Source organism: Dromaius novaehollandiae, chromosome 4, assembly GCF_036370855.1.
Source record: "Dromaius novaehollandiae isolate bDroNov1 chromosome 4, bDroNov1.hap1, whole genome shotgun sequence".
Classification (NCBI taxonomy): domain Eukaryota; kingdom Metazoa; phylum Chordata; class Aves; order Casuariiformes; family Dromaiidae; genus Dromaius; species Dromaius novaehollandiae.
The window spans coordinates 71,719,481-71,735,437 of NC_088101.1; the positions used below are offsets into that span (position 1 = coordinate 71,719,481).

The 15,957-nt window shown below is 36.3% G+C and overlaps 1 protein-coding gene across 4 annotated transcripts in view; it reads right to left on the reverse strand.

Moving 5' to 3' along the window:
- The window catches only part of CC2D2A (coiled-coil and C2 domain containing 2A), a 64,486-nt gene that overhangs the window by 34,435 nt on the left and 14,094 nt on the right, over nt 1-15,957 (reverse strand). For all 4 annotated transcript variants that reach the window (XM_026121945.2, XM_026121944.2, XM_064511415.1 and 1 more), the window contains 10 exons: nt 15,825-15,926; nt 13,828-13,929; nt 12,842-13,018; nt 12,514-12,667; nt 10,924-11,060; nt 9,301-9,432; nt 6,827-7,036; nt 4,063-4,169; nt 748-888; nt 192-348 (listed from right to left, as the gene is read on the reverse strand). In XM_026121945.2, the coding sequence (XP_025977730.2) occupies nt 192-348; nt 748-888; nt 4,063-4,169; nt 6,827-7,036; nt 9,301-9,432; nt 10,924-11,060; nt 12,514-12,667; nt 12,842-13,018; nt 13,828-13,929; nt 15,825-15,926 (1,419 nt within the window). The remainder of the gene's footprint in view (nt 1-191; nt 349-747; nt 889-4,062; nt 4,170-6,826; nt 7,037-9,300; nt 9,433-10,923; nt 11,061-12,513; nt 12,668-12,841; nt 13,019-13,827; nt 13,930-15,824; nt 15,927-15,957) is intronic.

A 15,957-nucleotide genomic window follows, 5' to 3' on the forward strand; every position in this document is an offset into this window, starting at 1 on the left:
TAATGTTTTAATTAAAAATTAAGTTACTAACAAATCCTAAATAAATAGAACGTATCCAAAGAAATATAAATAAATTAAAGCATGTATGCATGACCATCCTGATATTTAAGTTATTTCTATACTAACAAAACAAAGTCTGAAGACATTCAGTAATAAGGTTATTTTTGTAAAATTTAATGATTTAAACAAACCTGTGTCTTCTTCCAAGATTTCCACTCTTGTAGCTCAGTTTTATATTCCTCCATTTTCTTTTCATATTCTTCCCTACATTCTTCTAATAATTCATTTATCTCGTCCTGAATTTCTGTTTCATATGCTTTTTCATCTAATCTCCGATCAACCTCTTCCCTTCAAAACAATTATAAGAACATGCTGCATGAACTAACATAAAAAGGTTTGCAATTAAGCTTATAATATGTAACTTAAGTCTCCATGAGCTAATTTCATCATACCCAAAGTGTGCTCTGTAGAAAGTTAATAGCACAGATAGTCTAATAGAGTTGATGGCAGATAGCTACCATCCAAAATGAACCTAATGATTTTTTCTTTACTTACTATCCTTTAGAAGTTCCTGTTACAGTAATTACTTGTTATTTTAACCTTCCTTCCTCTCCCAAATCAAAAAGAACAGTGGCAGGCTCAACCAGTGCACCCTTCACATTGGAATTATGAGTTCCCAGATTTGACTGGTGGCATTAAAACTCCACTGCTAGCAAATGACGTATGAAAAATGTTATCAAAACTTACTTTCTCAAATAAAGTTTCATGGGTGTGTTAGTAAACTTCTGAAAGTCACGGAGGGACTTAATTTCTTTCCAAACTTTTATAATGGTCTTAAGCAACGTTCTGTCTTTTTCTTGTTCAGCATCACGAAGTCTTCTTGTTTGCCTAGAAATATATACATACATACAAAATCAGAGCTGTATAACTCAGTAGAATAACACAGTGAAAATTTGAAACACTGAAAGACAGTGATGTGCTTTTCAACTTGATTGATGGCTGAAGAGGTCTAAATCCAAGGAGCATAAAACTCAAACATGAAGATGATGGGATTTGGTTTCCTTTAGTATATGTAGTCTAGTCTCTTGCATTTTGGATAATCTGACTTCAATTACAGTTCATTCCCTAGAGATCTCAAATCTTCTGAAATGCTTATTACAGCCGTACATCGTTGAAAACATTTTAAAAGTCAACGCATGTAAACAACAACCCAGGAAACCTACATTGCTGCTATGAAGTAATGCTTATTAAGAACCATATTACTAAATATATTTTAAAATTAGCATGCTTCTAGCTCCAATTTAAAAAAAAAAAAAGGACTTGCAGAGATTCATTTGGCCTAACATAGTAAGAGTATCCCACAGTAACTACCTCTCTGCTATGAAGTAATGTAAATCATTTCACAGCCCTACAAGATTTCAAACACAAACAAAATTAACAGGGCTTTTTTTTGGCTTCAGAATGGTTATTTCATATTTGGAACCATTTTCACCTTCTCATCTGTATGTAAGAGAGACAATCATTAGTACCTTTAATCATCAACACACACTGGTAAATGATGTAAATGACCATGCAGCACAAGCACAGGCTTCTTTTAGTACCATCTTGCTAGCTAAACATGTCTAGTAAAGATAATATGATTAAAAATACAAGATAATCTGAAACATTATTACTTGTAATATTCAAAGAACATGAAAGAGAGGGAGGCTGAGTTAAAGCTCAGAGAAGCAATACTTCCTGTACTACTTAAAAGCACAAGCAAAATTAGTAAAAACAAAGACTAAATACAGACTTTCCAAAAAGTAAGATGAGTGACTTCACCACTTTATTAGCTAGCCGTTTGAGTATTACTTATCCATACAGATTCGCAATCTTTTCTTCTTTGTCTACCAGAGAAAGCTAGAAGACTAGAGACAAGTATAGGTCAGCAATAGCTCTTATCTAATGTGTTCTATTTGGAGACAAGGCCTGAAAACTTGAGAGAACCATCTCTGATAAAATATATCAGCCAGAAGAGCCCCAAATCTGCAGTCCACAGCATGTACTGGCTTTCTCTTCAGCTAGCGAGGACCACAGTGCAGAAACTGTTAATTTTCAAAAGTTTTCTCCATTCAAATGTCATTCCTCTCTCAAACTTATGAAAAACTACAGCTCTGGTGTCTAGGCTGCAAAGAGTACACAGCTATTGTGTTGCCGGAGGGAGGAAGAAATAATGAGAAAGGTGATTTTCCATGCTATGCTTTTTCACATCTGTAATTCCTTGTGAGTGTGCTACATTCACCATAAGGTGAGATCAATGTTAAAAGAGGGAGAAGGTAGGTGAGATGTTTTTACCAACACAGTACTCCAAGTTAGGATTGGACACCATGTCAGTAAAAACTCCTGAGCCTATCTGAGCCCCATATGCATAACAGTTTCCAACAACAGAGCTGGATCCAACAAGAATTACAGATATGAAAAGCTCTAGAGTAATCCCAGCCAAATTCATCTCACATTACTTATGCAACACTGCGGTCTCACAGATTTCTACTGAGTTCCTCCTCATTCTTAATGGTGTGACACTAAACTAAACTCAAAACCTAGAAAAACACTTTAGATATCCAGAAGAAATACTGTATCTAATTAAAGTTAACTATAAAGCAAATCTTAGAGCCGGTGCCAAAATCTAAGACCCTCTCTCTCACAGTGAACCTTCTCATTATTAAATCTCATGCCTCCTCTTGTGAGAGCTCCTGTATCTTAGGTACTGTATGGTAACTGCACACCACCTGGTCCTAATCCTCCAGCAGATGTGTTAAAACAACACACAACCTCCCCCCAACCACACAAAAAGCTACTCCTTTATGGAAGAAAGCCTTTGGCACTTGAATGACTTTGGGATGTGAATTCCAGGTTCACAGAAACATCTAACAGGTCAATAGACAAATTTGGGGGAGAGAATGAATTTCAGGCATGTTTCTCTCTTTTGCCCTCTTCTCTCCCCTGTGAACTACCTGGGTACCTCCACTCTTAAAAGCGTGACGTTCTGTGAGTAGCATTCTACATGGCCATTGCTTTGGTGGCAGCTCATAGCAAACCTCTCCTCCAGCACAGATACTATATATGACAAGCTAGCATACCTGAAGGATGAAAGTCTGAAGAAGCAATTCTCAAACTAAGAGCTAGTGGATGTGTAAGCATAAGCTGATACAGATTCTAAGGCTGAAAGTGAAATTGTGATAAATTTGGAATTGTTGTACTATTATAAAGATTATTCAAGTAAGACCTTACTTCAGTTCAAAGTTTATTTATTTAAATACAATACAGTATTACACACATTTGGATTTTGATAAATTATTTTTACTAAGTATCTACTATTTAAATGGCTGTTCAGCACACACCTCCAAAATAACTTTTTATTGTACTTCTTACACTTACAGTTCAACACTGTCCATCTGCCAAAATTAATACTAAGTATCACTACCAAGCCAAAAGACTGGAATATATTTTTACTATCCATTTACTGTCCAAGAACAATAAATGTAACCTTGTAAAACAAAATTCTTTCATTTCATATATATTAAACCATTGGCAAAAACATGATCAACATACCTAAGGACTGGGAAGTGAGTCAAGAACTCTCTGTTTTGATGCCAATGTCTTGTGTAACGAGCAAAAGCAGGAAGGCAAAAACTAACTTTTCTGTCTCTTCAAAAATTATGTCACTTGCATTGTTGTGTGAGCTTTAGGCTTCCTAGTGATGTTTAATCAAACTTCAGTTTAATTTTAACTGTGCAAAATGCAGCAGTAAATAATTACTAAGTAATCAATAATAACCAAATTAAACCACTTCTGCAATAAGATTTCTGCCTAAGTTATATTTTCTTCATAGTATTTTACTCATCTTACCAGTAAGAATTCTTAAGCCCTCAAACTTCTACCTGAATGGATGCTTTTTAGTTATGACTAGAACCATTTACAACTAAATTTAAAAGTCCATCATGAATTTACATTCTGTACCAGCACAGAAAGGAAAAAAGAACACAGTTTTAAAAAGCAGCGATTTAATGAATCTGTACTTACCTGATTTCAATTTTGTATTCAGGTATGCTCTGTTGTGCTACAGGTTTAAGAACAGCAGTATCACCACCGTCTATGCTACATTGCACAGCATTCCTCAAAGCATGAAGCTTAAATGAACAAACAATTAACAGATGGTCACATCTATGGAGCACAGTATGTACTGCACCTTGACATGAACAGGATAATTACTACATAACAGAAAACACTAAATTGTCTTGGTTCTGTATTTACAGGGTTATGGTTTTGCCAAGTCTGTGAGTCTTGCTGTTTCTTTTTAAGATTAAATCGTAACCTGAACCCCCAGACATGTGAGGGAAGCTTACTGACTTAGTTCACTGTGATGGATCTGAACAAGGGGCCAAGACTGACCTCGGCATTATTCAGAAAGCTCAGCAATCAAAGAGCATAAATAGGAAGTCTGCAAAAAACCTTCTATAAAAGGCAGGACCAGAAGGGTCGCTGAAGGTAACCCTAGAAAACGGAAGAAATAAAAATGGGGGGATTTGATGAGTTGGATACAGAAGCTGTGCACCTGCAAGGAAGTATTTAAGCGTAACATACTGCATATTACAACTTGAGGAAGAGAAGGTCTAAGGATAGGACAGAACTGGGAATAATAGTAGAGTCCAAATGCACTTCTGGAGACAAGAAGCTGCACATTCAACTAAGATTTAAAGATATCCATGAAACGAGAGTACTTGGAAGACAGACAGCTACATTAGGAAAATGCAAAAAAGTGCATAGCTATGAAGACAAGAGAATGGAAAGGACTAGCTAGACAAAGGGAGAAAGATCACCACTAGAACAGGAATTAAAATTTTAGCAATTATGTTGCTGCAGTTTTTCTTAAGGATGATGCTGAATGTAAAACTAGGATCGCTAATGCAGCTAAAGGAAATACTAGCAAATACATCCAAAGTAGAAACAACTGGCACATGAAATTACAAATCAAATCAAGGATCAAAGATTTTGAAATAAATCTATCAAATCGGAGGGACCGTATAACTGGACAGTAGTACACATATAGTTGAAAAAGGACATGGGCAACCACAGGACCCGCAAGACTAATCCCATTGGTATAAAATATTTTGAAACAAATTTTGAAAGAAAGAATTACCAAACGCATGGAAAGCTGCTAGTATAATCTGAGGCATGGATAGCTTGTTTTATAACAGGAGATAGAAAATTCAGTTACTTTAGCCTGCCAAAACAAAGACTGAAAGGAGATGACGAGATGTATTCTAAGAGGGAAAGAGCAAATATCAGCAGAGGTGGATGAGAAGGAGTGCACTGAGGAAGGAAAAAAAAAAAAAAGAGTTGTTTATGCTGAGGAACAATCTGGACATTGAAAGTAACTGTTAGAGGAGAGAGGTTTTAAAACTGCCTCTCAATAGCAGTATTGTGGCCAAAAAAAAAATAGTAAATGAGTTTATGAAAAGTATATTACGCAGTTGTCTACAATACTCATTAAGTACTGTGGAATTACTCAGGAAATCCCTTCCAAACCAAGGCTCCTGTGAAAAAAGCCTGGAGAACCCAAGTGTCTTATTCCCTCTATTTCAGGGAAAATTAAAGACAATCTTTTAAAGCTCAGATCAGGTTAAGCATATCAAGGAATTATTTTGAGACACTGTATGAAATATCTGTCTAGCATAAGGAGTTAAAGCTAATGTTTAACACAAAACTTTAGAAGTATCCATACAGCACCTACTGACCCTTACTATAGTAATATATAATCGACTTACATACAATGATTATTTTTTTCCTTTCTTAATACCCCTGTAAAAGTAGAGAATCATCATTACCTGTAATTTATAGAAAAACTGTACTTATGTCTAAATACTTAATAATCAAACTAATTCTTAGCAGACCAGCCCTACTGGACAAAGCTATGCTGTATATCACAGTATTTACCTCACCATTCTATCATTATCCATTCAAATTTCAGATTCCAAAAGCAATTTGAAATGCTTTAAAAACATACTTGTACCCCTGATGATAGTATTACTGTATTAACAATACCTAACTCTTACACAGAAATTTTCATCAGAGAAGAGCATTACCATTATTTCCAATCTACAGACAGAGGAGCAGTGATAGTACAAAGAGGGTAAGCAGCCTGGCCAAAGTCATCCAGGAAGCAGAGCCAAGAACAGAATTTTTTATGTTCAGCCAAAGGTTTTGCTGGTTATATCACAAAGCCTCACACAAGACTGACATAGGAAATGTGACAACATTATGGCTTTAAAACATAGTGTCTCTCACAAATATATGTGGAAGTGGGTCATCAGTATTTCTGGGCGTTAGCAGCATTAAACTGCTCTCTTTTAATCTACAACTGAACCTAAACTTCACTCACCTCTCTCCATCCTTGAATACTGTGTTTCAATGTCTGCCTGTCAGAGCCCCTCTACAGAATCCTGTAAAGCCTTTTATCTATAATTCACTGAAAAACATCTTGGATATTCTGTATAAGGAATACTATGTAAGTTTTATCACATTCTACCAATTATATTCACTTTTACCTCAGAACCTGTGCAGAGTTCCTTTTAAACAGATCAAAGCATTCTCTAATCTTAAAAAGGTAGTTCTGCACTGAACACAGAGCAATACAGGTGAAATTAAATTTTTATCTTCTGGCAAAACAGCTCTCATGACACACAATTAGAAATATCATTGCTATATTTCGAAGACACAAATTCAGCTTTTTACCTTCAACTGTCACATCATATCTCAGCAAGCTATGGTAATGCAATGGAAATACCTTGTCTGTGAGAAGCGTGGTAAGATTCTTCTGTTTTCTTGCTAGATATTGATCATATAACTGAGCCAGTTTAGCTGCTAACACATGTTCACGGCTAAAACATGGATGATGAGTAAATATTAATCCAGAAATATCAATATCCAATTGAAATGGTCCCTGAAAATCTCCAGGTCCAACAAGATACTGATTGACAGCCGTCACTTTTATCGCCTGAAATGAAAAAAAAAAGACTGAAGTGTATTTAGAAGCCCCAAGAAAACTGTCTTGGAAAGAGATCCTGTGACGGGCAACAACACACTTAGCATTGCCTGCCTCTAATTCTTGAATCTCAAACTGTAAGGGCTTTTGCAGTAACCTCTCTTTTATTGATCAGTGGATGACACGCCACCACCACGGCTATTCTACACAGCAAAATCTTGATGGTCCGTATCAGATTATCTTTCTCTTTGAGAAGAATTCATTCACTTGAGGCAACAGATGGGCAGTAAGACTTTCAGGGATAAAAGAGAATGTGGAATCCTCAAACCATTCAATCCTCATTTTGGCAAAACAGTCTGGAATGGGAAGTAACCTGGCTGTACTGAAGATTTTGCTTGGGCTGAGCAATGACAATGACAGGACTGAACTGGAAAAGAAAAGCCAACCAGTCCTCTTTTTACCTGCTGGTTTGGAATCTGCTCCGTTTTCTCTTACGGCTCTGCTTTAAAAGAGACAATCCAGCTCTCAGAACAGCTTTCCCTGTAGACAACTTAGGTTGAGCAAAAGGGAAAATATGTTCTTTGCTTCCCCATTCTAACACTATGGAAATACACATCCATCAGGCCCAATGAGAAAACTTTCAGTGACAAAGTTTAAAGAGTCTATCTCAACTCTGTGCAGCCTAAAGGCAACTGTGGCACATATGCTCAATTGATTGCAATCAGGAGGTAATTAGTAGTGCTAGTAGACTGCTTTCCTGCCTGACTTCTGCTGATCCTGCTGGTACCATAAAAGATGAAGCTGGTAGTAATGCAGTACTCACTGCAGCTCCTTTGTAAGAACTAGAAAAAGGGAGATGGAGAGGGGAATTTAGCTGTTGTGTAGCTTTTTCCAGGACTGGTAAAAAGGCTAGGAAAAAGACTTTATTTTACCTGATCTTTCCATATTCAGTTTCTTCTCGAAATTTTTAACAGAGCACAACCTGTCTGTCTCATTAACTGCACACACTTAGAGCAGTGGCAGAACAGGAATGCACAAAAATATACCTCCTTAGAAAATTCAACTGCTACCTATAATAGCTGTATGCCTCATACTGTGCCCTTCAGCAAGGAATAACATAGCCAGATTTTCCCCTCCTAGAGGGAGGAGCCCCATCAAGATTACAGAAAGTAACATTCCTCATGCTTTATCTGTTTAAGAAAACTACAAATGACTCTGAAGCTTAAAGTCCTAGTTTCAAAAGTGATTTGGGTATTTACATGTCACTTTTCATGTAAACATGGTGTTTTTGAAACGTAAGCTCTCTTGGCCTAAGTTTACTCTATCTGTTAGGCAGCAATTTCTTTCCATGTAGGCAGGAACACCTTGCATAGACCTGTGGTACTGGATGTGTCCCAAGAACTGCATGTTTGTAACCAGCATCAGCTAAAGGGCAACATTCAAATCTGTGTCAACAGCAGCTGGACAGAAACATTTCTGTATCTCAAGAGAGCAATCTACTTTAAAAAGTGACAGTTTTTTCAAGGATGCAATAGAGTTGCTAATAAGCACAGCAATTAAAACCTGTGTATGTGACATGAAAGGTTGAAAGGTTTTAACTGAAATTAATTTTGATCTGTGCTGACTGCACGCTGCAACTGCTGTTTGCCAGGGCAGGTATACTATGTTTAAGGAAAAAACTAAACAGAAAGATAGATCTGAACTGGTGCAACTTAGCTCAAAATAAGATGCTTTCTACATGACTGAAGTGCACATAAAGGCTTATTTTAGAGCAGTTTTATCAGTTCAAAAAAACCATCATGCACACGCACAACTGCTTATTTTCTCTCTTAAACTGCAGAAAGTACCTCTGCCCTGATTGTCAGTCTGACAACAGCTCCTGCCCTGAGGAGCTTCACAGATACACTAACAGATATTAACACTGGAGCTACCCTACTTTGGCATGAAACTATCCAAGGGTGCCCCACAGAGACCTTAGTAACCCACAGACTTGAAGAAGCCTGTCATGCACTGTCACTTTACTATTTTAACCAGTATTACTGGCTAAACTCTTCATCCTTCAGTGTGCATTATTTTTACAGAAAAATACAGATGGGATATACTTGAAAAAGTGGAGATCTGAAAGCAGTATCTGGAGAGCCCCATAAAGCAGTACTTGTGGATTTTAGCACAAAGCCCTTCAGATCACCAAGCCTTCTGGTGCAGGATAACTGGGATACAGGGTCTCAGGAACAACATATATGAAATATGGAACAACATATATGAAATATGCCTACCTTTCTATACAATGTTTCAAGTTCTGGTTCAATGCCTTCTTCCAATGAGAATACTGGGGGCCTGGTAAGAGACTGTTTAATTGGATTGGGCAATGCTAAGATTTTGCCATCATCACCAAACCACTTTTTCCCCTGCAGATAACAAAATAAAATTATATTGTTTCTTACTTCATATGGAAATGACCTGCAAAATTATAATTGTTATGAAAAAAAAATTAAGGAAGGAGAGGTGACCATGAATTGCTTGTGACTGAATTAACCAAAACTTTTCTAACCCACAACAATGAAATTTCCAAGTATACTATAGACAAGTTTTGAACTCAAAGGCCCGAGAGCATGCCCAAACTGTAAATGCACTGAATTTTTTTCTTCAGAATTCAATGGTATGGATTTGAAAGAAAAATCAACAACATTTACGACATTCAGTATTTAGATAGTACGTCCACTAAAAGAATCATAATCTGTTTTATATCAGACTGCCACCCACACCTTTAAAATAGATTATAAAAATCATAAAGCAAAGAATTTTAGGGTTACATGGGACCTCAGAGAGATCACTATCAGGCCATCTCCCAACTTTTCTAGTTCACAACCTGAACCAATTAAGAACAGCATCTCTGAAAGCAGATGAGGTAAATGTCTTGCATACTGATTGCTATCCATGGCTCTTCAGAGTTCAAGCACTGACCTAATGCATCCCATTGCTCTCATAACTTGGGTTCAAGGACAGCTTGAACCAGTCCAGCTGCTGAGAGATGCTGCCCTGCTTTCTTATTCCCAAACCTGTTTTCAGCTGTCCCTAGTGCCAGACGTATTTATGCGGTAACACAGTGAAGCAAACCAGGAAACTGGTTTGAATTGGGTTGAAACTAGCCAGCCAGAAAGCTTAAACCCAGATGTATTTCCCAATCTTGTTTGCCAAAAGCACAGGAGGAAGTCACAGACTCATAGAATAATATAAAGAGCAACTACTATATGCTAGCTTAAATGTATACTAAACTACGCAAACTAAGGCAGGATAAAATATATGCAAACCACCTTCACAGGCACTTCTATAAGCTACTCTTAAAAATCTAAAAGGGTTCGATAGCTTTTCCAGATAATCTATTTCAATATTTAATTACCCTTACAGTCTGATCAGTAAATTTCCAAAAAGTCCATTACTTCATGTTATCTTCAGTGGACACAGAAAACAGTTTATTGTTTATTTTTTCTGAACTTCCAGTAAATACTAACAAGAGTGCCCAGCTGTCACATAAGTTTCTAAATGCACCACTAGCTCTCAAAGTGTTTTATATAAAAAAAGCATTCTTATCCCTATTTTATTGGCAATCAAACTCTGGTACAGGCAAGTCAGGTAATTCGTTCCCCAACAGGCTAGTAGTAGAGACAGGAACCAGATACCAGGTTTCTAAGATCCAGTCTGGTGCTCTGGCTATTGGAGTACACTAAAATGCACTCCTACAAAAATTCCTGAAGTCTGATACTGCTAAATATTTTAAAGCTGAAAGTCCCATACTACCACGACCATCCATCTACCTAATCGTAACAAAATAAAACACTAATAAATCTAATAAATAAGAAGTCTAAATAAGACATCTAAGAATGTAAGTGATGACTTACTTGCTCCTGTCTGAGTATTCTGTTTTCTAAAATATTTAGATTAGATGGCGATACAAAGGGCCTTTCTCCTGTGTAAAGACCCTCATCCTCAAGGAACCTAGGCTGTATGTTTCCAGGCATCTTCTGAGAAGCAGGCACTAATGAAAAATTAAATAGAAAAGCATGTAAGATATCTTAAAACTGGAGTTCTAGTTTATCAATTCTGAAAGAGCCCAGGCTCTTCTTAAAACAAATGGTATTGCATAATAAACATGCTGTCAGCGACATTTCTCCAACCAGGAAAAAGAAATATAAGCATATAACCAAAACAGGTCCCTTTCAAAATCAACACACCTCCACAGTTTAATTATATCATGAATGTGTCATAAGTTTTCCAAATAACATATTTAAACATTTCCTCACCAAAAAAATTCTTTAAATAATTTAGTGGAGTTCAGTTTTAGTAGTTGCTTGCAGAACAGTCCCTTTAGCAGCAGCAACTGACTACACGAAACACTCCCAAGCCATTCCCATGTAAAGTGAAACTTAAACTATTGTTAATCTGAACAGTTAATACCAGTTTCTTAATCTCATCTACTCTTGTACAAGAAGCGGAACATGTATAGAAAGTCATGTTAGCCCATAACAGCTGGTGGACTTTTTTTTTTAAAGATTGCCTGCAGAACTACTCCACTGGCATACGGTCTCAACGTTTTTCAAACAGCAACTTCTCCTCTTACTCCAAATCCAGACAGAAAGTGGTTATATCGAGGGTTACAATCAAAGCTACCTCCTAAAATCAGAACACAGTGAACAACACTGGAAGCAACCAGAAATTATTTACAAGACATGAAAAACTGGAAACACCCAAAGTCAAATATCTTGATGTTGCACAGCAAGCTGGTCCCAACATCATTTTGGTGCAGACTATCATTCTGAGATTCATTTCTGTTTCTTTCACTTCAAATACTAAACAGCAGCAAGTGATACTAGAAAGCAATTTTTTAGGATTTTGTAGTTCTTCTATGGGAACAAGGCAACAAAATCAGAGACATGATAAATGTTGACTAACTACTTCCAAGTCACAAAAACAGATTTTGGTAAAAATGGCCCCTTACAACACCAAATTACTAAGGTAACTTAGGTGACTCTTGGCAAACTTGCCTCATGGAAAAAATTAAGGGTGCGGCTAACTGAAGAAATACTGTAAGTTATAATATCCTGTGCATCAGCTCCTCTTAGTACCTAAATACTGTACCTGTATACTGTAACTTTTCGGATATGCTAAATAATGTAATAACTAAACCTCAGTGGAAGAGGGGCCAACCATCTTGCATTTACTATGCAAGGCACTACAGCAATTACCTCAGAGCAACTGATGAGCTCTGAGTTTATTTCCTAGTGCACCAGATGGTGACCTGCTGAGGTGTCCATATTCCTAGTTAATCCATTTTGTCAAACCTTTTCAGACACAGACTTGTCTGGATGATCAGTGTCACAGCACCACAATTAAACGCATCTACACTGTCTGATACAATATTTTTCAACAGATCAAAGTGTGCTATGCTATACAAAATCCAGCAACAAAAGGGATAAGCACAATCTACATACCTGCTTGCATGCTGGGAATGAAGAGAAATTCTTTTTCCTTTTGCAGTTGCTCAGAGTAGCTTTCATATTCAGCAGGTTTCATTACCAGAAAATCTTGGGCTGTCTGCCCTAAAATGAATAAATCGTCATCTTTAACGAGGTGCACATCTTCATCCTGTAGTTTAGATGCAAACGTACCTATTATTTCATCTATTTATTAATACAGAAATCTCTAGAAAGTATATTTTCAGAATCTTAAAGGAAACAAAATTGTCATTTTGTATTAGAGGATTAAAATTAAAGAAATAAAACTAAATACAAATATGAATATGTATTCTACAGTTCATACTGTTTCACTCTCCTCTTGTCCTTCCCCATGGGTTTCAACATCTTCTTCTGCCTCCTCCTCTTCATGATTTAATTCATTCTTTTTCCTAATTCCAGCCTTTACTCTCTCTGCTTCAGAATCAAAATCAAATGTAAAAAACTTATATGCTTCTTCAGCAGAAGGGAAATCATTCTGGACCTAGGAAGGGGAGGCATATACTTGAGTATGAAGTTTATAAGAAGTTTAGGACAAGTGAAAATACCTTTCTATTAACAATATAGCAACAACATGCATAAACACTTGTGACAGGATTATAATTGCTTTATCTTAAAGAAGTGGCACAGGCAAACACTGAAACTGGCTGGAACATTTTAAAATGACACAGGAAACGCCTTCTATTATTTCATGAAATATTTCTTATAATGCTTTATTAAAAAGGTTACCTGGTTCAACTTTAACCACCTCACTGTTTTCAATATAAACAATCTGTGAAACAGTGTTTAAACTTTGCCTATAATAACCACTGATCTGCAAGTGCAGCGTTAAGGTGAATCATAGGAATAGAAATTGCTAATGGCATTTTGCCTCTGAAGGACACAGGCCTTTGAGTGTTAAAAGGAATGCTTTTAATATGAGAATGAATAGAGGTATTTTGTGGCTATAAATATCACTATAGAAATCCGTATATTGCTGTACCTGCCAACTGGTGGCATTCAATAGAGAGGGTTAAAAAAAAGTTCTTCCATGAGTTCCAGTAACTGTGTCCAGATGGATTTACTTCATCTTCTTTTTATTAAATGACCCCATACAACTCCTGTAATTTATGACATTTTCCTTTTTATACTTCAATTGTTGGCATACACTGTTTGCAAAGTTTTTTAAATTAAACGCAACCCTCTCCACTGCTTAAGACTAAATTCTGTTGGTTCCTTCGTCAAACAGAATCCTGAAGCCATACAGAGTTTAAATGAAATTAATGCCACTGAAATGAAGGAAGTGATACTTACTGGTGGCTTTTGCTTAGGTATTTTGGCAGAATCATGAAACTTTACTTTTGATGATATGTGAGATTCATCCTCTTGCATCTCCCTAAATTCATCTCTATCACACTGCGTAAGAATAAATATGCACATTATTGCACACATTGTTGACACATCAAAAAGAAGGCAAATTTCTGAATAAAAAGATTAGATGTTGCATTTCCACAGTAAAAACTAACAAAAAAGAAAGTACTCACAATCATTGTGATAATAATTATACCAATTTAATGTTTATCAAAAAAGGGTGCATTTATTCATTACTTAATTCCTTTTCCATTAAATATGGGTCAAGAAACAGAATGCAGAGTATCGAAAAAAAAGATTCATTTCATAACTCTTAGTTTACATTCTTCACTGCTGACGAGATCATTGTTTCTGCACTTCTGAAAACAGGCTACCACAAGCTAGTCTCCAGGAGGGGGGAGAGAGAGGGTAGCAATGAGAAAGCTTTCAGCCCTGTGGATTACACAAATTAGAGCCTGACACACAGCAAAAGTCTGGCAGCAGTGGCAAGAGTACTGCTGCCTGACAGTGCTAACTAAGGAAGAGAATCAAGGAGCCAAAAAGAGCTATTCATATAACCCCTACTGCAATCAGGAAAAACCTATTTAGGATTATTAAGAAAAGGTGCTCTCCAGTGTTTCGGTGCTTAAATACAGACCTGATTATTTGTTTTGTTCTTTTTCAAACCATTACTGTTAGGCTATTCCAAAACACCATGGATGATACTCCTGTGCCTTCTCAAGAAAGAAACTAGCATGTTTATCCTTTTCCAGTTTTCTGAAGTCTTATCAGTCCCCACAGTTTCTTGCAAGTAATCATCACTGGTTCTGATACCGCCTCAGTGAGCTCACTTAAGTACTTCAAAGTGATTTTCATCAGGCCCAGCCAACATAAACACACCTAACATTCTATCTGTTTTTCCTCCTTTTAGCTTGAATTCTTAGATCAAATTATGATTTCTCTCATGCTTACATTTATTCAATCTAAACTTCAGAATAATAATAATAAAAAAATTTCAAACACTGGCAATCTGATAGCCACTTGTTAAAAACAAAACAAAATAGTACTTCATACCCGTGTAAATAAGTACAGGAAATAAAACCAACATGTGGAAGGTTTCAAATATGCTGAGTATAAAATTAATAATTAACTTTTAATAAAGATATCACTTCCACAGTAACCTAATACAAGCAGACTGAAACAATACCTGTTAACTGAAAGCTATGACACAGTACATTTTGTAAGAAAACACTATCAAAAAAATCCCCTGCATCTACACAAACAGGTACTTCCCCACCAAAAAAAATCCTGGAAATAAATTACTGAACCAATTTTAGCCAGGCTAATTCATGCTGTTTGGAATTCCAAATAAGAATGTTGCTGCAATGTGCCGTTCTTTGCCTGGGCATACAAATAGCTAGGAACGCATTTTCTACAGGTAAGCAGTTGGGGAATTCTGAAGAGTATCTGTGTGTGAGTTCTGCACATGCATTGCCTTTGATATTTTTTCATATGAAATTCATTTTCTAACAAAGAATGTGCTTATACTAAAATAATATAAAATATGAACAAGGAAATACAATGACATGAAGTTAACATACTGCCTTTACCAATTATACTGTGCGAATTTATACAAAGCTATAATGCAGTGGTCTTTTCTACTACAGTATCTTTTAAATACTTCAAAGTATCTTAAACAAGAGAAGTCATTAATCTGTAAATGACATAAGTTACACATGATATTTATGCTATAATGAAAGCAAATGATTTTTGCTAAGTATGTACATTAAAAGCATTAATTGGAAAAGTTCCTGGTAACTAATTCAAACAATAACATCACTTTGATCACTCTAAAATAAATGATGAAGTTGCCCTTAAAGACTATCTGTAGCCTTTGATGTATTTGATGTTTCATCTCCATTTTCTGATTATCAAGATAGCAAGACCCAATATATCCTTACCTCTTTATCCAGTCTGACTTCTGTTTTTCTCTCTCTAATGCTTTTTAAATGCCTTGGTCGTGAACTGGGGTCTTCTTGCAATAAAGTACTTTCTGCTTTTGACTACGCAAAACCAAAAATAATACTCAGCTAT